The sequence below is a fragment of the Oncorhynchus tshawytscha genome, linkage group LG03 (assembly GCF_018296145.1).
Source record: "Oncorhynchus tshawytscha isolate Ot180627B linkage group LG03, Otsh_v2.0, whole genome shotgun sequence".
Taxonomy (NCBI): Eukaryota; Metazoa; Chordata; class Actinopteri; order Salmoniformes; family Salmonidae; genus Oncorhynchus; species Oncorhynchus tshawytscha.
Genome location: NC_056431.1, coordinates 33,586,146 through 33,610,913, shown reverse-complemented (window position 1 = coordinate 33,610,913; position 24,768 = coordinate 33,586,146). Strand labels below are relative to the sequence as shown.

General features: G+C 41.4%; 1 protein-coding gene across 23 annotated transcripts in view; it reads left to right on the top strand.

Annotated features, from left to right (window-relative positions):
- Window positions 1-24,768, top strand: part of LOC112234653 (E3 ubiquitin-protein ligase MYCBP2-like) — a 326,118-nt gene that overhangs the window by 217,015 nt on the left and 84,335 nt on the right. For 14 of the 23 annotated variants that reach the window (XM_042314694.1, XM_042314668.1, XM_042314624.1 and 11 more), the window contains 13 exons: window positions 835-922; window positions 1,416-1,465; window positions 1,640-1,812; window positions 2,009-2,153; window positions 3,920-4,129; window positions 5,708-5,763; window positions 5,929-6,059; window positions 6,369-6,466; window positions 7,234-7,350; window positions 8,382-8,522; window positions 11,541-11,774; window positions 13,815-13,947; window positions 17,544-17,669. In XM_042314694.1, the coding sequence (XP_042170628.1) occupies window positions 835-922; window positions 1,416-1,465; window positions 1,640-1,812; window positions 2,009-2,153; window positions 3,920-4,129; window positions 5,708-5,763; window positions 5,929-6,059; window positions 6,369-6,466; window positions 7,234-7,350; window positions 8,382-8,522; window positions 11,541-11,774; window positions 13,815-13,947; window positions 17,544-17,669 (1,702 nt within the window). The remainder of the gene's footprint in view (window positions 1-834; window positions 923-1,415; window positions 1,466-1,639; window positions 1,813-2,008; window positions 2,154-3,919; window positions 4,130-5,707; window positions 5,764-5,928; window positions 6,060-6,368; window positions 6,467-7,233; window positions 7,351-8,381; window positions 8,523-11,540; window positions 11,775-13,814; window positions 13,948-17,543; window positions 17,670-24,768) is intronic. The other 9 variants (XM_042314737.1, XM_024402891.2, XM_042314615.1 and 6 more) reach the window with 6 other exon arrangements.

Sequence of the window (24,768 nt, the reverse complement as noted above, 5' to 3'; positions counted from 1 at the left end):
AAGTACATTAATTTCACACAATGATTCAGCCCTCTAGCCTACAATCAGGAAAAATATCTCGTCATATTTTTTTAAACAAGTTTCCTTTCCAAAACAGAGCTTGCTTTGAAGCTTGAATTGGGGTAGGGAAAGACATTGCAAGTGCCACACATTGTTATTGGTATAGATGCAGATCAACTACAGCAATTTACATGCGTGTTTATCTGGTAACAAACATACTATTTGTTGTGCTTCAGCATTTAAACGCAGCTGGAAACACAGCTGCTCCTCCACTGCAACTTCGACACTGGTGAAATGCATGTCTGAGTGTGCCGAGTGGAAAGTGGGATATACTCACATACTCTTCTCGCTAGATCACTTAAAATGCAGTGAATTTATCCCTTGCTTGCTACCAAGTTACATTCACTGTAGACACTTGTGAAAAATGTAATCCACAGTTGGTTCACTGGCTCCAACCACACGTGAAATGGTGTCAGTTATAGCTAGAGTTTTAAGTCGTTTGATGGAATGCATGCATGTACAAACCGAAATTGGAGAATATATTCCCCTTTAAGTCAAATGTGAAAAAAAATGATAGGTTTCCCTGTAAAACTCTAACTTGAACTAACTTTACTGTATTCACTGAGTGTGTGTGTGTGTGTGTGTGTGTGTGTGTGTGTGTGTGTGTGTGTGTGTGTGTGTGTGTGTGTGTGTGTGTGTGTGTGTGTGTGTGTGTGTGTGTGTGTGTAATTTCATCAACAAAAATAGTGATAGAATTATTTGAAAAAAACTAGACTAGACAAGAGATTTTGGAGAGATTGAGAGCTTTTCCGTAATGAGCATTGTGTGTTTCAGGGTATTATCCAGCTGGAGAAGGAGTTGGCATACTTGGGCAGTGTGTGTGCTGCTGCTCTTATGAAGAAGGATCTGGCTCTGCCCATAGGTGAGGGAGATGCAAGAACATTACAACATGGTAGAACTGATAGGGAACACAGGAGAAAAGATATTGAACTTCAACTCATATTCTTTCAAAACAAGTACCAGGTGCTTAGTTCTCATTATTGAACTTTACTGTTGTTTTTCATTTGGTGGTCTCTATATCGGCGCCCTTGCACTTTACAATGGAGTGCAATGGAGCAGAATGTTATTTTTTCTCTTTTCAAAACTGGTTAATCATTTAGTCAATGACATTTTGTGACTTTAAAGTGAAAAATCTCAATTTCAGTGCATCTTATTTTTTAATTGGTTCTGTGCAGTTGTAAATCAAACAAATACACATGTTGATCATCAAATGTTTTTTACATTTCATATTATTTTAGGAGATGTAGTGAATCGTGCAGGGGTGCCAATATATTTGACCGCAACTGTATGTGCATGTAAGATTATAATTTGCACTAAATGGCATATACTGTTTTATACTCTGTACTTTTTTCCAGGGAACGAACTTGAAGAGGACCTTGAGATTCTTGAAGAGGCCTCTCTCCAGGTATTCTGATGTCATTTAACTTTTTTTATGAAAATCACATTGTGACATAACAAAAGCTGTCAAGGGTGTAACCATGACTTATGAAAAATCACAATGGACACATTTCTTCCATCAAGCCTTCGTCAGCATGTAACCATGACATATTTCTGTCTCCACCCCCTCTCCTTCCCACAGGTGTGTAAGGCCCACTCAGGTATCCTGGGCAAGGGGCTGGTCCTGTCCCACTCCCCCACCATCCTAGAGGCTCTGGAGGGCAACCTGCCCCTGCACCTGCAGACCAACGAGCACTCCTTCCTGGAGGACTTCATTACCTGTGTGCAGAACTCCAGCGGAGGACGCCTGGCCAGGTGAGAGAAAGGAAGAGAGCATGTAGACACAAAAAAACGTAGCCCCGGACACACATTCCCACATACACACGCACACTAAGCATGGACGTACGTACACACACAAACACACGCTACTGTGAAACAAATATCAGCTCATGGCCAGGTTGTCAATAAATAGATTAATGCATAAATGCCCCACCCCCCCTCCGCCCTCCAGGTGGCTGCAGCCAGACTCGTACGCAGACCCCCAGAAGACGTCTCTGATTCTGAACAAGGATGACATCCGCTGCAGCTGGCCCACCACAGTGGCCGTCCAGACCAAAGACCAGTACGGAGACATAGTGCACGTGCCAAACATGAAGGTCAGGTTTTATTTTTCAGTTGTTTTTTTTCTCTCGATTCTTACCTCATGTAAAATAAAGCCTACATCATCACATTATTTTGTAGTGACAGTGATCATCCACTTATTTTTTTAGTACACTACCTATTCAGACTGTTAGCTAACATGTTGTTCAGACTTGGTTGCGAAAGCTAGCTACCAAGTCACTGAAATTTGCATTAAACCCTTACATTGGCGTATATAGATAGTGCCAAATTGATATGTTTTTAACAAAATAACTATAAAAAGCATATGGATGACCATGGTAGCAACTGAAAGAGAACACTTTGGAGTTTATCAGACCAAAGGTGAGAACAAAACAGTTCACCTGAAACAGAACCGAATCCAAACATTACATTATTTTATGTACAGTACATTTTGCACTTACTGTACTTTTCACCGCGTTTGTCAGTAACAAAATCTGAAAATTCTCTGGATACATTCAGTAACATAATAAGAATATTCATTGAAATGTTGGAATTGGTGCAAGACAAGATATAACAATTCCAAGGCTTTGAGCGTGAGGTCTAACTGGTGTCTCCAAGTGGCCACACAACTCTCCAACTGCACAGTTCTTAAGTAATTTCAATGCACTTACTTTGCCATTTTAGTAATTTAGCAGATTCTCTTATCCAGAGCGACTTACAGGAGCAATTAGAAGCTCAAGGACACATCGACAGATTTTTCACTTAGTCTGCTTGAGGATTCAAACCAGCGACCAATCGGTTACTGGCCCAATGCTTTTAACCACTAGGCTACCTGCTGCCCTCAAAGTGCAATCCAAACACAATACATAAATCACATTCTTTGTCAGGTGGGCATCATTTGCAAGCTAATTCTATTACCAACATGACTAAATGTGATCTTAGTGTAAGGCTTTCAAAAGGCACTTCAGACAGATTGTAATTTTGGTGGGCATAGACTGGAGTCATTAATGCATTCAAATGTGTGTTCAGCGTTCAAATTTTCTTCACAATACAACAAACATAGGCTCAAGCTGTTCAGGACAACACAGGGTATAACACATCCTTGTAACTGGAGCAAACATAGTGATCATAAACATTTTAAAATATAGAAATGTATCATGCTTGTGTGGCATCAAAGCGGTATTTATTATAATTCTCAATGTCTCATCTGTCAGAACACATCAGCTCCTCTTGATTTACAGCATTTCCCTCACTCAGCATTTCACTCACTCGGATGACAAATGTGCAAAAGTAGCCCCATTTAAAAAATATTTGTTTAAATTATTTTTTTCCTTTTAACTCTGCATTATTGGAAAAGGACTTACCCGTGTCTACACCAGTTGTTTACGAAGCATGTGATGTAACATTGGATATGATTTGTGGCATCTTGTTGTGTGCGGCGCTCCAGTATATAATGGCTGTCAGTCAAAACATATACAGAGCTGTGAAGCGCAGAAACCTGAGCTCTGACGACATGTATAGCAGGTTAATGTACAGCCACTGCATTCCAATTTAGGCACTTATCAATGACATACGGGATGACAGGCCATGAAAGGAAAGGATAACTTGGGACATTTTCAACTCTGGGCACGAGCTCTCTAGTTGCCAACCTTTAAGTTGCTGAGTGTCCCCTTGTGTCCATCGAAAATGACTGGGCGCTGATAGTCTCAGCAAATTTGAACCCGCTGTAATGTTAGCACATTTTAATGATGAACATAATGAGTATATTTTTGCTAACATTAGCGAACTGTACGCCCATGTCTCTCCCTCTCCTCTCTCCCAGGTGGAGGTGAAGGCGGTGCCCGTCTCCCAGAAGAAGTCCATGCAGCAGGAGTGCATGAGGAAGCTGCAGCGTCTCCCAGGCAGCACCAACCCCTCCTTCTCGGGCACCGCTGACCTTACGTTTGGGGGCCTGCCCATGCCGAAGCTGGAGGCCACCTATGAGCCCATGATCGTCAAGGAAGCGCGCTACATTGCCATCACAATGATGAAGGTTAGGGAACCACAGAGATAAAAACATTGCAGTGCTTGAGGCATCACTACAGACCTGGGTTCGACTCTGGGCTGTGTCTCAGCCGGCCACGACTGGGAGACCCATGAGGTGACACACAATTGGCCCAACGCCTTCTGGTTTAGAGGAGGGTTTGGCCGGCCGGGATGTTCTTGTCCCATCGCTCTCTAGCAACTCCTGTGGCGGGCCGCTAACACGGTCACCATTTGTACAGTGTTTCCTTAAGAATGTATTATTTACAATTACGGCCTACCGGGGAACAGCCTTGTTTAACTTCTTGTTAATCCAACCACAGTGTCAGATTTATAAAATGCTTTTCGGCGAAAGCATACCTAGCCCAGAACATAGCCAGTTGACAAATTATTTCAAACCGTAACCAGCCAAGCAGAAGCGTTACAAAACTCAGAAATAGAGATAAAATTAATCCCTTACCTCTGATGATCTTCATATGGTGGCACTCAGAAGACATCATTTACTCAATAAATGTTCCTTTTGTTCGATAAAGTCTCTTTATATCCAAAAACCTCAGTTATGTTCGCGCGTTTTCTTCAGTAATCCACAGGCTCAAACGCAGTCACAACAGGCAGACAAAAAAATCAAAATTGTATCCGGAAAGTTCATAGAAACATGTCAAACAATGTTTATATTCAATCCTCAGGTTGTTTTTAGCCTAAATGATCTATAATATTTCAACCGGACAATAACGTTGTCAATATAAAAGGTAAAAAAGAAATGCACTCTCTCGGGATTGCGCATGAAAAAGCTCTGTGACACGTCAGCGTCCATTCATTCAGACTGGTCTTACTCCCTCATTTATAAGAATACAACCCTGAAACAATTTCTAAAGACTGTTGACATCTAGTGGAAGGCATAGGATCTGCAAATTGTCCTAAGTCAATGGATACTGTAATACAAAACTACAAAACCACAAAAAAAGGTTTTCGCCTGCCAAATCAGTTCTGTTATACTCAGACACTATTTTAACAGTTTTGGAAACTTTAGAGTGTTTTCTATCCAAAACTACCAGTTATACGCATATCATATCTTCTGGGCCCGAGTAGCAGGCCGTTTAATTTGGGCATGCTTTTCATCCAAAATTCCGAATGCTGCCCCCTACCCTAGAGAGGTTAAAAATGTTTTATCTCTGTGCATTAGAATGAAACAAATGTATCAGCTTGTAAGTAAAGAATACTGGTTTATTTCTTCCTGGGATGTGTTTCATGCCAAGAAGATTCCCTCTGCTCTTGTACTTTTCCCTTCACATGTCAGATAGATCTGAATGGAAAAGCAACATGGCAGAACCTAGAAGAATGTGTTTGTTTCAAATGATTGTTTGACTTTCCATTTTTTATGTATTGTGTATATAGATATTTATAGTATAATTGTTGTTAACTGATCTCAGCATGATTCCCTGGCTAAATAAAGGTTAAATAAAAAACTTAAAACTAAATGGGAAGCTGTTGCTCAACTGGCCCATGTTTCCTTGTGAAATAATAGAAATTATTTATTTTTTGAGAGTGTAACATTTTTTGACACCATGTTTATTTTCTCCTTGTCCAGGCCTATGAGAATTACTCATTTGAGGAGCTTCGCTTTGCTTCACCCACTCCAAAGAGGTAATAGATGAGATAAAGGTCAATCAAGTGCAGCAAAAGTAATTGAATGAGAACGAACACCATTTGAACCCAGGTTTTATGACAAAAGTTGATGAGAAGTGAGGGGGAAGTGGGTCTGTCCATTTGGAGTGAAGCGCTTTCATCCCTGTTTCTCTCCACCGCCAGGCCCAGTGAGAACATGTTGATCCGGGCTAACACAGACGGGACGTACAGTGCCAACTGGACCCCCGGGGCTGTGGGCCTCTACACAATCCACGTCACCATTGACGGCATTGAGATCGGTAACGTAGAACAGGGTTGGGTTCACTTATATTTCTATTTAGTCATTTCATTGTAGTAAGTTAACAGAGATTCCTATTCCCATTTTCCCGTATTCAAATTGGACTAGAGCTCAAGTCAGTTGATGTAATTTTTTTGTTTCTGTTCATTTAAAGTTTGTCACAGCACAAGCCCTCCAAAAACTGTATGTTGGTATTGTGGTTAGTCTATTATTAGAGAAACTAACTGTATTAGTTAGGAAATGTATTAAACATATATTAGTTGTTAATTTAAATTAAAGTTATCTGCCTGCGGAGTGTGGACTGTGCACATGTTTAACCCACTAGATGCTGGTCTGGAGGTGGAGGTGAAAGACCCTCCTAAAGGCATGATCCCACCTGGCACACAGATGGTCAAACCCAAGGCCGAGCCCCAACCTAGCAAGGTGAGACCGACACACCTGACCCCACACACACTTGAGAACACACACTCATCTGAGAACGGACACATCCCTAAACCAAAGAACATGAAAACACACCGTCACAGCCAGTAGTGTGTTCATTCACTGTTTGTTTCTGGTCCTCTGTTGTTTCCTCCAGCTGTTGTAAGAATATTTATTTCACGTCTTGTTCACTCTCATTCCAACGGGTGCTTATCTGTTTATACATTTATCATGAAGAACATTGCAACATGCAGTGAATATTTCCACTGTCACGAACCAAGTTATGTATCATTGTTTTTGTGGCTGACAATAATTTAACTGAAAATGGGGAAACAAGCAACAAACTGCAAATGTTCACTCAGCTCTTTGTATCTCCCTTCTGATCTTGTGTATAGTGGATCATATCCAATGCCAATAAAAGAACTGGGTGGATGGTCGGGTTTCTTATTGTTTTAATTGATTACGTTTTTATTATTTAGCCATCTGTATTTTAAGTCAACCTTGGGTTTGCACTGGATATGTCCAACCAGCACTGTTCAGAACGGAGCACTTCTACACTTTCTCCCACTGTGTGTGTATCTCTGTGTGTGTACACTTTACGTGTGTGTGTGTGTGTGTGATCCGTGACCAAGAGTGCCTGCATTGCCTTTGTGATTATGTCTGTCTCTCTGCAGTGTGTGTGTCCTCCTCCACTCTGTTGCCTCTTTTTCGCTTTCCCCTGCTGAGGCTCCTACGGCTTACTGTCTTCCTGTCTCCTCTGCTTCTCTCAGGTCCGCAAATTTGTGTCCAAGGACAGCGCAGGCCTCCGTGTGCGTAGTCACCCTTCCCTGCAGAGCGAACAGATAGGCATAGTGCAAGTCAATGGCACCATCACTTTCATTGATGAGGTAAACTGTTCTAGACTAGGCGTTTTGAACGAGTTGTAGCATTAGATTCTCTTTATTTTCTTATCTTTTGTTTGTCTTCTGTTTTTGTTTGTCTATTTTTTTCTTAATTCCTCTTAATTTTACTGCATACTAACTTGACATCCAAGTGTGTGACCTTAAAGGTTTGCAACATTACAGAAACATTCACAAAAGTTCCTCCAACCTTCTGGAAAACCTGTGAACTTTGGAAAAGTTTCTGGGATTTTGCAACCTTAACCTCAGACTTTCGCGCAAGTCATGCATTATGGTCAGTGGGGGATTTCAGTGGAAATCTGAGATATATGTGCAGAATACGAGTCAGGATTCAGTCCTCGCAATCTACAGAGTAAATGTGTATGACGGTTTTGAGTACAGTAAAACTGCAGTGGGTCTACCTCTTTCTAGTTATTGCTGCTTCTCTTCTGAGCTCACTTATTTGTTACTTTTGCCTTTGTGTTGCTTCATACACATGCAAGACACTCCGAGGCTGCAGCGAGAAAAACATCAACCTTATGGCAGAGCATGTTGCGTACAATTTTGTGTAGGAAAGAAGCACCAGTCATAATTGTGTCCTTCATTTTAGCCTAGGAAGGCCTTTCAGAGTTTTCGTCAAACTTCTTCACAAACCTTGGCAAAAAGCAGAGACATTCCAAAGCAATACTAGAGAGAGTCACAGCATTCTGCTAAGTGATGTTACTCTCAGTTCAGAAGTGTTTTCACAAAGCATGCTTCCAAGCATCAGCCATTTATTTTAGGACCGGTTTTAAATCTGGGTTTTACATTGTTCTGCACCACCCAGTATAGGTGACTCTGCCTTTCTTCTTGTTGAATCTGCATTTCTGGAGCCATTCAGTTGACTACCCTATTATTCGGCCTCCCTCTCTCTCCCGCTGCAGCCTCGCGTAAGGTGCTCTTATTGCCCCGGGGACTCCGCCACCCCTCTTTCCGTTTCCATAGTGACATGAGGGGGGCATGGCTGTGCTCTCTGCCCTCTGTTGCTTGTTTTCCCATAGATCCACAATGATGATGGTGTTTGGCTCAGGCTGAATGATGAGACAGTAAAGAAGTATGTGCCCAACATGAATGGGTACACTGAAGCCTGGTGCCTCTCTTTTAACCAGCATGTGGGCAGGAGCCTGCTGGTCCCAGCCAACGTAAGTAAAATGACGATCAGTCAGTCAGTCTGTAGGATAGAAGGGTAGTCTACCCCCCTTTGCTGCTCATTTGGGGAAAACATCACAAATCAGTGCTTCCACCATTCATGTGTAACTCAATTGGAACCCCCCCCCAACTCAATGGGATTGATTTGATGTGTGATGATGGTTGTATTGAAGTTTGAAGATTCCCCTACCTACCTACACACTGTGTATAGTGATATTGGATGGTATCCGTTCCCCAAATGTCTACAAGCATGAAGTATTGAGAACCTCCTTTAACAGTTTGAAAGAACTTAAGTGTGTTGTTGCATGATGTGTCCAAATGGATGTCACTGCTGTGTCATGAGCCTTCACTAAGGGCAACGTGCATGTCTCAGGGGATTAAAAATATTTACTTTAGCGTGACTAGAATCATGCGTTCAGTTGGACTCTCAAAAAACCCTCACATGATCAGTTAATACATGTTTAATGCATTGGAAGCATCCCCAATGCATGAATGGACCAGAAAGAGAGAGGTAGTCGATGAGCCATTTCAGTGTGTTTAGTTTAAGAGGGTCTTAGCTGCACTCTCTGCTATTCTCTTCACCTCTTTCTCATTGCTTCTTCTCGCCCACGCTTCATAAGCACAGGCACCTCAGAGCAACACGAAAAAAGCTCTTCTCTCTCAAAAGAGATTTCACATGTTTAAGAGGGTCTTAGCTGCACTCTCTGCTATTCTCTTCACCTCTTTCTCATTGCTTCTTCTCGCCCACGCTTCATAAGCACAGGCACCTCAGAGCAACACGAAAAAAGCTCTTCTCTCTCAAAACAGATTTCACATACATTTGTTCCATGGCACAAACAACCTCTAAAATCTAAAGGCCAGTTTGTTAGACTCGGATGAAGCCTGGTCCTGGCCTAAAAAAATTAATATTTTCCATTTGTGCATGCTTTTTAGGCCAGGATTAGACTTAATCTGGGTCTGGGAAATTGGCCTTGTCTAATCAGGGACTTCATAGGTGGATAGATTAAGAAAAGTTAATATTCATTCATTAAAAGTCATTGCCTACGTATTCACAGCTATTCATAAAATGGATGGTTTTCAGTCATGAGGCAATCATTGGTCCCCAACAGTTTCATATAGAAATTGTGCTTCTACCACTCCACAATTCCACCTATGCATTTGGTTGCTCTATGAGGCTTCTAAGGTTCAGAGGCTTCTATGTAAAGGGTGTTGTCAAACAGCATGACACGCTACATCCTGTGTTGAAAGGGATTTTAAGAGATTTTCTGGAGGCGATTGTTAACTCAAAATGGGTTTAAAAATTCCAACCCCTTCCCACACAAAATAAAACATTTCTGTGTTCCGAATCCTTCACAACATCTTGCCATTTCTTCACAATTGCTTGAGTACAAGGCCTTTCTGGTACCCTGTCAAAATTGGTGAAAGCCTACTCTTCTCAAGTTCAATTACAAAATAACTTATACATGGCCACAATTGCAGAAAAAAGATTAATATTGATTTCTTCCCAAAAAAAAAGACATCAGCGCTTGTTCTCTCCCTTTTTCTCACACTTAAATGAATCCTCTTGCCGTTTCTTGACTTGTACTTACGATTTGTTGCTCAGAGTGTCTTTAATGCTAGCCAAGGAGTCAGGGATATCGGCTTTTTGTCGTGGACCCCCTTAACTATATTCCCACAGGTGAGTTGTGTGAAGGAGAGATGTGTATGGCTTGGCTGCTCTGTTGCTTTTTCATCCATCTGTTATTTCTATGTTTCCTATTGAAACCCCTCCCCCTCTGAAGTTCTTCAATTTGAGTTATGGTGAACTTTGAGTTTTTAACCACAGTTGCATGACTTTCTGAGTAGTTTAATTTAAGAACACTGTCGTTCTACCTCCATTCCCCTTTAGGAATCAACTATTCATTCAAGGTCCATTTGTTATGCTGTCTGCCCCGTGATAACTTTGTTCCCATTTCACGTGAAATTCAAGCTATCGAGTGAAATGGACATTTGTGTGTTGCATGAGGGTTAATAACAATGACACTAATATGTTACATGTGGCTTTTGTATGAAAGGGTAGATGCCATGTGGCCTACTGTATGTGTCTAGTACTCTGGCCCCAATTTTGTAATTTACATTTGACATTTTAGTAATTTAGCAGATGCTCTTATCCCGAGCAACTTACAGTAGTGCGTGGATAATTTTTTTCTGATTTTTCCCATGCTAACATTCATCTCCCTTTTTAGTAGAAGTCTACCCATAACCACACATCTATGAAACAATTGAAACATATTTCAGGCTTGCACAGTATGAAGTGATACATTATTTTAGTTGATGTATTTAGTCATACCTTTAGTCGTCACACTTTTTGAGAACTTTGTGGCATTCAGGTGTTGCCAATGAAACCTGTCTTCTCCACTTTATGCCATCGAGACAGTATCAGCCCAACAACAACCTGTGCACTTGATGCTCATAGGGTGTGCTCGAAAAAAAATCTGATAGTCATTGCTGCAGCATTGAAATATATATATATATATATATATATATATATATATATATATATATATATATATATATATATATATATATATATATATATTTAACCTTTATTTAACTTGGCAAGTCAGTTATGAACGGCCGGTTGTGATACAGCCCGGGATCAAATCAGGGTCTGTAGTGACGCCTCTAGCACTGAGATGCAGTGCCTTAGACTGCTACGCCACTCGGGAGTTATGCTTTAGGTTTATGTCAACATTTGCTACAGAGAGTGAATCCTACTGGTTTTGTTGAACTGATAGCTCTTAGGACAGTACTGTAAAACTTTAATAGAAATTGTGGGACTTTGATTATTTGATAACCTGAAACACTAGTCACGCTATATTGTCTCTCATAAGACACATACACACACAGTTGTCAGGAATCAGGATGAAAATATGATATCAAATCAGACAAATCCATCACTACTCTTCCATTGACTATAGTCTTCTAACCTAGCCTGATTGGTATTAACGCCTGTCAATTCCCACTTGCAGGAGGCAGGAGGCCAATCGGAGCAGAGTGTTAAGGAGGTGAGCTCCAGCGGCCGCCCCTCCCAAGAGGCCCCCTCCATGCAGGAGCAGGACAGGGTGGGGCAGAGGGGCGGCCCTGGGCTTTATAAGGTAGTGAAGACGGGTCCCTCGGGTCACAACATCAGAAGCTGTCCAAACCTTAGGGGTATCCCCATTGGAATGTTAGTACTTGGGAACACGGTCAAGGCAGTAGGCGAGGTACGCAACCCCCCCCCCTCCCCCGCACAAAAAAAACCCCGGAAAATAACAAATGTGATGTCTTAAATTACTTATTGTGGTTGCCTTTAATTGATTCATTATCAATCTAGATTACTTAGTTACTATTTTGTAGTTCTTATACCCATTTGTTTTTGTTTTGTTTCACTCTTCTACTTTGAACTCTCTTTGCAAAACAGACAAGTTGTTGTAATGTCTTTTGTTTCCTCCCCCTTTTGCTTGTAAATTGGTTGACTTGTTTTGGATGTATGTACTTTACCATTGAAAGGGTGAATACATGAGATGCCTCTGGGTGTGGGTGTGTGCTCTGTCCTTTCTTTCAACATGTGCAGGCTCTTTTCTCTTTTTTATAGAACACACTCCAGTGGCTACAGCATTTTTTATTTGTTTCCTTTTGCATTTATATATTTTTGTTCATTTTAATATATACTGAACAAAATATAAACGCAACATGCAAAATGTCAACGGTTTTACTGAGTTACAGTTCATAAGGAAATCAGTCAATTGAAATGAATTAATTAGGCCCTAATCTATGGATTTCAGATGACTGGGGGCAGGGGTGCAGCCATGGGAGGGCCTGGGAGGTCATAGGCCCACGCAGTTGGGAGCCAGGCCTAGCCTATCAGAATTAGTTTTTCCTCACAAAAGGGCTTTATTACAGACAGAAATACTCCTCAGTTCCATTAGCTGTCCGGGTGGCTGGTGTCACACGATCCCGCAGGTGAAGAAGACGAATTTGGATGTCCTGGGCTGGCGTGGTTACACTTAGTCTGCGGTTGAGGCCGGTTGGACATACTGCTAAATTCTCTATAATTACGTTGGAGGCATCAACGTAGAGAAACAGCTCTGGTTGACATTCCTGCAGTCAGCATGCCAATTGCACGTTCCTTCAAAACTTATGACATCTGTCGTGTTGTGACAAAACTGCACATTTTAGAGTGGCCTTTTATTGTCCCCAGCACCTGTGTAATGATCATGCTGTTTAATCAGCTTCTTGATATGCCACACCTGTCAGGTGGATGGATTATTTTGGCAAAGGAGAAATGCCCACTAACAGGGATGTAAAAACATTTCTGCAGAAAATTTGAGGGAAATAAGATTTTTGTGCATGTGGAACATTTCTGGGATCTGTTATTTTAGCTCATGAAATATGGGACCAACACTCCACGTTGCATTTATATTTTTTGTTCAGGATAGTTTATTTAAACTATGTTAGTTTATTTATAATTTGAAACGGATTCCTTCACTATTTTCTGACATTGGATTCTTGAAATGCTGAAGCCATACTGTACCTCAAATGAATCTTCTCTCTTACACCTTCTGTCCTCTTTTGTTTCTTGGTGGACTTTTTTAAAACTCTCTAAAATTCCTTGACCCGGAAGTGCTGAATGTTGCCTCCTCCTGCTTGACCTCTGATTGGGGATGTGGTGTTGTCATGCTGTTACTAGAATGCCCTCTCTGAACCAATGGCTCCCCAGCTCTTTCTCATTGAATCTTTCCTCGATTCCCCACATCCTATCTCCTCGTCTCCTTCTCAACTTGCATTGGAATAGATGGTCTGAGGGGAGGAACCTTGATACTCCTCCAGTAGGGTTGAGAAGGTGGCAAGGAGATACTAAGCTACGAGGAATCATAGAAATACTCACTAAGTCTCGCTCTCACGCTCTACGCAGTGCAACCTCTGCATTTATTAACATTTCCACTTTCCATTTGTGTCCGTCTGTCTAAAGTGATGATTTTTTCAGGACCTTTAGAAAACCAAGACAAACATGAATTTACCTTTCAATATGATTCACTTTTAGAGTAAGTTGTTTAATTAATTATCTTTAGCCAGTGATCTCTGCAAAATGCTGCTTTTATGAGAAATATTATAGCTACAATGCCGTATTTAATTGTTCTGAAGGAATGATGTGCATTCATGTATAGGGGGATTGGATTGTATTTGAGAGAATGGTGCTGTGTGGACTGCAGCATTTGTGTGTGTGCGTATATAGGGATAAAGAGCATTGTGTTGTGCGTCAGGTGGTAAACACGGAGGGGACGTGGGTGCAGCTGGACAAAAACAGTGTGGTGGAGTTCTGCGAGAGCGACGAAGGAGAGGCCTGGTCTCTGGCCCGAGACCGTGGGGGAAACCAGTACCTACGCCATGAGGAAGGTAAGAGCCTTTTAACTTAACTTAACTTAATGCTTTTTACTTCTGTGTCCTTTTTATATTTTTGGATCAGGGTCTGTATTGGGCTTGGCTGTATACATTTTTTTGCCACAGCATGATTTTCAGGACCGTCCATGAAAATAAAATAGAAATTTGGCGGTTCAGCCCCCCCATCGCGGGAGCTGCAGGGGTGTGTGCTACGCCACTGCTTATAATTAACTATAAGTTAACTATTTAACTAAGGGCTCCAGCTATGCTTTTGGTTTTCTAACTTGATAGCTAAGTCGCTAGCTTGCAAGTAGGGATGCACATTTCTGTCAATTTTGCTGCCGACTGACTGACCCTCATTTACCTGTTCGAAAAATTGTTACATTTTCCCCAAACATTAAACACGTGACCAACAGAAAATACTATCAGAGATCTGTGCATATAATGATGAGATGCTTATGTTTCTGCCCTAACAATAGGAGTCGTCCCAAGGCGGGAAGGCAGGCGACAAGCTTAGGCCCCAAAAAAGCCCATAGAAACTCATTGGGCTTATTTTGGAAAATGTGGGGAGAGTGAAACCTATCACTCTGATACTATGAGTGCATACAAGAACCGGACATTTTCATTAAGAGCTTAATGAAAACATGCAAGAATAGCAAGCCTATCCTCTTCGTCAAAAGGCTTATTAAAACCTCTTTAGGATATGACCCTTTTTTTCCAATTTTCGCCCAAAATGACATACCCAAATCTAACTGCCTGTAGCTAAGGACCTGAAGCAAGGATATGCATATTCTTGATACCATTTGAAAGGAAACACTTTGAAGTTTGTGGAAATTTGAAATGAATGTAGGAGAATATAACACATTAGATCTGGTAAAAGATAATACAAAGAAAAAAACATGCATTTATTTTTATTTTTCATCTTTGAAATGCAAGAGAAAGGCGATCCTGTAGAGGTGCACATGCAAGTCCTGTAATGAAGCAGATAATAAAACACCATTTTCAAACATTTGCCCAAATGCAATTAGCGAAAACACTGCTGTAAACAGTGCAACTAATGCAAGTAGTTTCATATGTGACGGAGATAAAAATATTTGTTCGAAACTTAGAAAGAGTAGGAATCTTAGAGGAACAACTATGATGGGTTGCTAATATGACTAGGATTGTGGAAGTTAATATGAAAACCAATAGAACAGGAGAGAAGTGCTGGTTATTGGCATGATGAAGTTTTTATAAAATAGGTAAGCTATGCCTCATTATTTGAAGTAAACTCACAGTCATGCTCAAGGTCCTGAAAGATGTCATAACCGCCATCGATAAAAGACAGTACTGTGCAGCCGTCTTCATCGACCTGGCCAAGGCTTTCGACTCTGTCAATCACCGCATTCTTATCCGCAGACCCAACAGCCTTGGTTTCTCAAATGACTGCCTCGCCTGGTTCACCAACTGCTTCTCAGACAGAGTTCAGTGTGTCAAATCGGAGGGCCTGTTGTCCGGACCTCTGGCAGTCTCTATGGGGGTGCCACAGGGTTAAATTCTCGGGCCGACTCTTTTCTCTGTATATATCAATTATGTTGCTCTTGTTGCGGGTGATTCTTTGATCACCTCTACTCAGACGACACCATTCTGTATACTTCTGGCCCTTCTTTGGATACTGTGTTAACAATCCTCCAGGCGATCTTCAATACCATCCAACTCTCCTTCCGTGGCCTCCAACTGCTCTTAAATGCAAGTAAAACTAAATGCATGCTCTTCAACCGATCTCTGCCCGCACCTGCCCGCCGGTCCTGCATCACTACTGACTTAGAATATGTCAAATACCTAGGTGTCTGGTTAGACTGTAAACTCTCCTTCCAGACTCATATTCAGCATCTCCAATCCAAAATTAAATCTAGAATCGGCTTCCTATTTCGCAGCAAAGTCTCCTTCACTCATGCTGCCAAACATACCCTCGTAAAACTGACTGTCCTTCCGATCATTGACTTTGGCGATGTCATTTACAAAATAGCCTCCAACACTCTACTCAGCAAACTGGATGCAGTGCCATCCGTTTTGTCACCAATGCCCCTTATACCACCCACCACTGCGACCTATATGCTCTCGTTGGCTGGTACTCGCTACATATTATTCACAAAATCCACTGGCTCCAGGTCATCTATAAGTCTTTGCTAGGTAAAGCTCTGCCTTATATCTCAGCTCACTGGTCACCATAGCAGCACCCACCCCTAGCATGTGCTCCAGCAGGTATATTTCACTGGTCATCCCCAAAGCCAACACCTCCTTTGGCTGCCTTTCCTTCCAGTTCTCTGCTGCCAATGACTGGAAACGAATTGCAAAAATCACTGAAGCTTTAAGCATCAGCTGTCAGAGCAGCTTACCGATCGCTGTACACAGCCCATCTGTAAATAGCCCATCCAACCAACTACCTACCTCATCCCATATTTGTTTTTGTTTTTCTGCTCTTTTGCAGAATATACACTGATAAGCAAATGTATTTTCGAAGGTTAACCATTAACATCCCTACTTCAAAATCAAGCTTCTTGGTTACAGCATAGACAATCAATTCCATCTGGGTTCAGGATCCCTGCTGTATGCGTGCAACAAACTGCTAGGAGCCTTTTAAGATTGTTGTGTAACTTTGAGTTTGGTTGTCTGCACTTGCAATTAGCAATATTTGTTCGCGCTTGTTAGCATTTAGCTAGTGTCTGCAATGGAATTTCACTAGTAATTTGTTAGCCTTTGTTAGCATTTTTTCAATAAGGTCAAACGTTTTGAATATAGATTACTTTGACATTTGGAAAGAAATAGTGCCCCTTGTGTGCACTGCCGGTAATACCGTATAGTTCCTGTAGCATAAAATATAGATACTGCCCAACCCTAGCCCGTATTCACAAAGTGTCTCAGAGTGCGAGTGCTGGTCTTGGATCAGATTTACCGGGTATCTGGACAGTTGTAAGATCCTAATTCTTTAGGATGAACCAGCACTTGAGATAATATGTCTCTAAATTCAACTTTGGTGTTAATCAAGATAAATGGGAGAGTTGACCTAAAGAAAATTGAGTTGAGTATTTCGATCTCAAGTTGGGATTGGGTTGTCTCAGATCTCACTCATCTTAGTTTTGAAGTTACTTTAAGAATAGCCTGTCCGTCCAGTGTTTCCAGATTTTCTATTAAATATGCAATATGAGTGAAATAGTTTTCCTTCCAATTTTTTTTGTTAAGTATGTTAAAAAGCTTTTCTGTGTTTTGAATTGTGTTCTGCGTACCCCAACAACAGAATGGTATGGTAAACAGCTGATTAGCCAGCTTCGCCAATGAGACGACCTCTGCCAAAAACATGACGTCATGTTATATGAGGAAATGGCAAGCTTTTTTTTTTAACTGTCTGTTTGAAATAAGTTTATTTGTTAATTACATTTTTGCTTTAGCCACAAATATGAGTATATGAAGAGTCTGCAGCATTGTATGAGTTAACAGAATATATAAACTTTTAAAAGTTAGATTTTCACTGGACAGTAACTTAAACCAATATAACATGGATATGAATGGATGTTTTGGTTGCTGTTGTTGGTGGAGCTAATGTGGTCCAGCTCTGTCTCCTCTCCCAACAGAACAAACCCTTCTGGAGCATGGGGCCCAGACACCACCACCTAGCCCCTTCTCTGTCCAGGCCTTCAACAGGGCTACTGCAGCCAATGGGGCACAGGGCTTTGACTACGGTATCTCAAACAACAAAGGTGAGGCATGCCGGGGCACGTGGCTTGGTGGCTGGGCGGGAGAGGGATGCCTACACAGTTATACATGCACCTGTGGCTTGGTAGCTACAGCTGCTTCTGCTTTAGGAAAGTCCAGAATCTGGATCGTGGCTATGAGGCACAAAACTTAAGAAAATGGTCCAAGTGAAATGGGCAGGTAGTGTATCTATCCCAGTAGGAAATACTAGTTTTTGATGTCCGTTGCAAAGTGTTTTAAGACATGATCTGTTGTGCGCCCAAATGAACAAAACCCAGGCTGCCTCACACGTAGGTCCCTAGCAACTGTCAATTCATTTAAAAAAAAAATATATATATATACTTTGCAACTCTCCTTATAGCTCCTAATATGATAAGTTGTCTGACTAGTAATATTCTGATTTGATATACTCATGACGGTGCAAGTCAGATTATTGGAGACACTCAGATTTATTGTGCTAGTTATAGTTATGCAGTCATAACTCAAGTGAGGATGTCAAAAATATTTCTCTAATTTCGCATTGGAGTAGTTTCCTTTTCCTGACAAACCTTGCGGGCTCTCGAGTAGCGCAGCATCTCAGTGCTAGTGGCGTCACTACAGACCCTGGTTCGATTCCAGGCTATGACACAACAGGCCGTAATTAGGAGTCCCATAGGGAGGCGCACAATTGGCCCAGCGGTGTCTGGGTCAGGGTTTGGCCAGAGTAGGCATTGTAAATAATAAACTGACTTGCCTAGTTAAATATATATTTTTTTTATGTATTCAGTGTATTATTTTAACGTCCATGATACATTTTCACTTTGGGTACAACACGTATGATTGACTGACTAGGGAACTGCTGAGGAGATGCACAAGTCTCCACTCTCCACATACAGTTGCTCTTCATCAGTTCTTCTCTCACTGTCATTCTGCATCCACTGTCTTTTACTTCCTGTTTACTTCCTGCTTATTATCTGACAATGTCCTGTGGGCTTCCTGGGTTCTCTTGAGCTGTGTTCAAATACCCATACTAACATACTGTATAATACATACAGTTGAAGTCGGAAGTTTACATACATTTAGGTTGTAGTCATTAAAACAAATTTTTCAACAACTCCACAAATTTCTTGTTAACAAACTATAGTTTTGGCAAGTAATTTAGGACATCTACTTTGTGCATGACACAAGTAACTTTTCCAACAATTGTTTACAGGCAGATTATTTAACCTATAATTCACTATATCACAATTCCAGTGGGTCAGAATTTACATACACTAAGTTGACCGTGCCTTTTAAAAGCTTGGAAAATTCCAGAAAATGATGTCATGGCTTTAGAAGCTTCTGATAGGCTAATTGACATAATTTGAGTCAATTGGAGGTGTACCTGTGGATGTATTTCAAGGCCTACCTTCAAACTCAGTGCACCTTTGCTTGACATCATGGGAAAATCAAAAGAAATCAGCCAAGACCTCTTGTATACAATACAATTGTATAACTCCACAAGTCTGGTTCATCCTTGGGAGCAATTCCCAAACACCTGAATGTACCACTGTACAGTGGTTCATCTGTACAAACATTAGTATGCAAGTATAAACACCATGGGACTACGCAGCCATCATACAGCTCAGGAAGGACACGTGTTCTGTCTCCTAGAGATGAATGTACTTTGGTGCGAGAAGTGCAATCAATCCCAGAACAACAGCAAAGGACCTTGTGAAGATGCTGGAGAAAACAGGTACACAAGTATCTATATCCACAGTAAAACGAGTCCTATATCGACATAACCTGAAAGGCCGCTCAGCAAGGAAGAAGCCACTGCTCCAAAACCGTCATAAAAAAGCCAGACTACGGTTTGCAACTGCACATGGGGACTTTTTGAAGAAATGTCTTCTGGTCTGATGACACATAAATAGATCTGTTTGGCCAATGTTGTGGAAATTTCCTGTATTTACCAAATCATGAGAGCAAACCACACACAAGTCAGAGTTTATCACAAAGTCCATCTTTAATTATATGAGCTCCATCACAACCCTGTGACTCTCAGATCAATTCAGTGTCTATAAATGAATTCTCTGAGAGTTCCTTACAAATTGCAACTAAGATCATTTATAGCAAAGACACACATAGCCAGACAGCATTGGCCATAATTTATCGTTCAGCTTTGTCTCCTAAACTATGTTATTTTCTCAAACTAAACAAATCCTCATATCAACAGGCATATATCAAATCCACCCTATCTTGACAAGATCACAGAGACACATTGACTGGCACACAGACATTGTGGAGCCAAGAGATACACGCTTGACCTCTCCCCTCTCTCCGGCCCAAGCAACTTAGTCTTGACAGAGAACAGATGACTGCACAGTATTGCCACAGTATTATACAAAAATAAACATTCTGATGAGAAGTAACTTACAAACATATGATGAATATAAAACATATTACCTATCTTACAAACTAATGCTGATTATTCCCCAACACCATCATGTCCATCTTTATGTTTGGAGGAAAAAGGAGGAGGCTTGCAAGCTGAAGAACACCATTGTCTGGGTACTTTGCTGCAGGAGGGACTGGTGCACTTCACAAAATAGATAGCATCAAGACATCAGTCAGGAAGTTAAAGCTTGGTCGCAAATGGGTCTTCCAAATGGACAATGACCCCAAGCATACTTCCAAAATCGTGTCAAAATGGCTTAAGGACAACAAAGTCAAGGTATTGGAGTGGCCATCACAAAGCCCTGACCTCAAACCAATAGAAAATTAGTGGGCAGAACTGAAAAAGCGTGTGTGAGCAAGGTCTACAAACCTGACTCAGTTACACCAGCTCGGTCAGAAGGAATGAGCCAATATTCACCCAACTTATTGTGGAAAGCTTGTGGAAGGCTACCCAAAACTTTTGACCCAAGTTAAACAATTGAAAGGCAATGCTACTAGATACTAATTGAGTGTATGTAAACTTCTGACCCACTGGGAATGTGATGAAAGAAATAAAAGCTGAAATAAATCATTCTCTCTACTATTATTCTGACTTTTCACATTCTTAAAATAAAGCGGTGATCCTAACTGACCCAAGACAAGGAATATTTACTAGGATTAAATGTCATTAATTGTGAAAAACAGAGTTTAAATGTATTTGGCTAAGGTGTCTGTAAACCTCCGACTTCAACTGTACTTAATTAGTATATACTACATGCTATTGGTTTATTTTAGTTAACTGTAAACGAACGGTACCGTTTCAGTTGAACGTACTATAGCTTCGCCTGTCTACCGGAAGTTGATGCTGTTGCTATGCAACCTCTTGCTAGCTTTTTAGCATAACAAATGCTAAACATTTTATGATTTCGGTTGTGTTCATAAATTCAATCTGGAGTGTCAGAGTGCGCTCTGGGCGTTCATAAATCCAGAGCGTTGTCAGATTGTCTGTTGATAAATTCGGAGCTTTCAGAGTGCACATTGGAAACTGACCGAGGAGTAGGGTTGATCCGAGCGTTCAATGGCAGTCAAGTGTCCAAGCTAACTGGCTAACGTTGGCTAGCTACTTTCAGACACAAATGAGACAGGGAACACCTCACTCTGACCATTTTACTCACCTTTGGAGAGCTGGTTAGGCTGTTTTCATGTTATCTAGAGCATTGTGACTGTAACTGTATTGTAATTATTTTTTTGTCAATGTTTACTGATACTGGCCATATTCAACAGGTGTTGAGCATTCGTAAATTCATCAGTTCTGCACGAAAGTGCTCTGAAATCGGGGTAGATAGCCAAAATGAACAATGTCCATTGAAACACACAACGACTAATCCACTTAGCTAAGAATGATGTGAATATTGAAGTCCGTACATGTTGGGTAGTTAGTTAGATAGCAGATACTTAATAATACTGCCTGGCAAGTTTGATATATTAGTAGCCAACTAACATTAGGTAGCTAGCTAACATATCGGTATTTATTGCTGTAATACTATGCGGTTCGTAAGGATAATGTAGCTAACAAATTTTCAAACAACATAACATGTAACTTAACTTATTGAAAAGTCAATACTTTATTACATTTGCTCAACATTTTCTTACATTTTTTCATAATTAGTTAAAGCAATGAATTTGTATCCGCTTTCATCGGACTTCGGCTGCATATTTTCCGCCATTTTCTTAAAATCTAAAAATGTTGTGAAGCAATGCCCATTTCATTATGGGCCCTAAAAGCACAGAAAAGTGTCCACTGCATGCATACTTTGTATTTTCTCAAATTTAGTACGACATCCGGGAACTTCCTATATCCAAACGGTGACCAATACGCATACTACACTGCTCAAAAAAATAAAGGGAACACTTAAACAACACAATGTAACTCCAAGTCAATCACACTTCTGTGAAATCAAACTGTCCACTTAGGAAGCAACACTGATTGACAATAAATTTCACATGCTGTTGCGCAAATGGAATAGACAACAGGTGGTGACCACAGACCACTTCTCAGTTCCTATGCTTCCTGGCTGATGTTTTGGTCACTTTTGAATGCTGGCGGTGCTTTCACTGTAGTGGTAGCATGAGACGGAGTCTACAATCCACACAAGTGGCTCAGATAGTGCAGCTCATCCAGGATGGCACATCAATGCGAGCTGTGGCAAGAAGGTTTGCTGTGTCTGTCAGCGTAGTGTCCAGAGCATGGAGGCGCTACCAGGAGACAGGCCAGTACATCAGGAGACGTGGAGGAGGCCGGTGGAGGGCAACAACCCAGCAGCAGGACCGCTACCTCTGCCTTTGTGCAAGGAGGAGCAGGAGGAGCACTGCCAGAGCCCTGCAAAATGACCTCCAGCAGGCCACAAATGTGCATGTCTGCTCAAACGGTCAGAAACAGACTCCATGAGGGTGGTATGAGGGCCCGACGTCCACAGGTGGGGGTTGTGCTTACAGCCCAACACTGTGCAGGGCGTTTTTTATTTGCCAGAGAACACCAAGATTGGCAAATTCGCCACTGGTGCCCTGTGCTCTTCACAGATGAAAGCAGGTTCACACTGAGCACATGTGACAGACGTGAGAGTCTGGAGACGCCGTGGAGAACGTTCTGCTGCCTGCAACATCCTCCAGCATGACCGGTTTGGCGGTGGGTCAGTCATGGTGTGGGGTGGCATTTCTTTGGGGGGCCGCACAGCCCTCCATGTGCTCGCCAGAAGTAGCCTGACTGCCATTAGGTACCTAGATGAGATCCTCAGACCCCTTGTGCTGGTGCGTTTGGCCCTGGGTTCCTCCTAATGCAAGACAATGCAAGACCTCATGTGGCTGGAGTGTGTCAGCAGTTCCTGCAAGAGGAAGGCATTGATGCTATGGACTGGCCCGCCCGTTCCCCAGACCTGAATCCAATTGAGCACATCTGGGACATCATGTCTCGCTCCATCCACCAACGCCACGTTGCACCACAGACTGTCCAGGAGTTGGCGGATGCTTTAGTCCAGGTCTGGGAGGAGATCCCTCAGGAGACCATCTGCCACCTCATCAGGAGCATGCCTGAGTGTCACTCCAAATCCAGACCTCCATGGGTTGATACATTTGATTTCCATTGATCATTTTTGTGTGATTTGGTTGTCAGCACATTCAACTATGTAAAGAAAAAAGTATTTAATAAGAATATTTCATTCATTCAGATCTAGGATGTATTATTTTAGTGTTCCCTTTATTTTTTTGAGCAGTGTATATACTCAATTCACGTCACAAATCGTACGGATTGTGCCGTGAGTATTAAAACACAGCTTTGGTCTTGCTTTTAGATTCCCAAATCAGGGGTGGCATGTGGATGTTAATTAAGAGTGTTGGCTTTTGTAGTTTTGGAGATAGTGGAGACAGGATAGTAGCATTATCAAAATCTTAAAGGTACTGTTCACTTTTTAGAAGTTTAACTTATTTTCGACATACCTGTCGTGTAATCAGACTTGTCTATGCGTGAGTAAAGTAACTGTAACTGAAGGCTAATGTATTTCTAGCTTGACGTTGCTTCACATTACAAGCCTCATAAACCCTTAAATTCGCATAGGCCGTCATTAGCATATGGCCAATCAGGATGCAATATGCAAATAACACCATCTCCCCTTTTCAGAGTACAAAGTGTAGACTGCCTTTGTCTCAACAGACCTCAAGTGGTTATTCTGTCTGTAGGTCTGTTCCTGACTAGTACTTCTTGAACATTTGAACGTAGTCATGAACATAAAATATTTTCTGTTAACTTTAACCCAAAATGCATCTCTAATTATTTGTAACACAAATCTACCCCACAGGTAAGTTAGAACTGTAACAACTTGACAACTGTTGTCTTTTTATTTTTTTACTTAGAGCTCAGTTTTTTCTTGTTTGCTTTTACTTATTGGTCCAGTCTTTGAGGTTTAACTATTGCTCGCCCACACCTTGTTCTGGGTGTAGCAGGTACATCTGGCTTGTCGGAGTGGTGAAGACACTTGAATCTTCTCCTGTGTAGCGTTGTTGTTTTCAGATCCATCCATAGGGATGAGGTGATGTCTGTACCTGCGGACAGATACGTGGGGAACTTACATGGTGCATTGTGGTGCTGCATGTTTCCTCAGCACTGTTCCTGCTACTTTTGAGTCAATCACTCACACCTGTTTTCCAGGTGGGAGTCTGCTGAGGTTGCTGACTCTGTGACGCTTGTTGAAGCTTTGCTGAACCACTCTCCTTTTCCTTTGAGCAGCTTTTCCTTTGACTTTGTTAGACAGGTTTGCGATTTCCACATACAGTGGCTTGTGAAAGTATTCACCCCCCTTGGCATTTTTCTTATTTTGTTGCCTTTAAAACCTGGAATTAAAATAGATTTTTTGGGGGTTTGTATCATTTGATTTATACAACATGCCTACTACCACTTTGAATATGCAAAATATTTTTTTATGTGAAACAAACAAGAAATAAGACAAAAAAAACTAAAAACTTGAGCGTGCATAACTATTCCCCCCCAAAAAGTCAATACTTTGTAGAGCCACCTTTTGCAGCAATTACAGCTGCAAGTCTCTTAGGGTATGTCTCTATAAACTTGGCACATCAAGCCACTGGGATTTATGCCCATTCTTCAAGGCTAAACTGCTCCAGCTCCTTCAAGTTTGATGGGTTCCGCTGGTGTACAGCAAT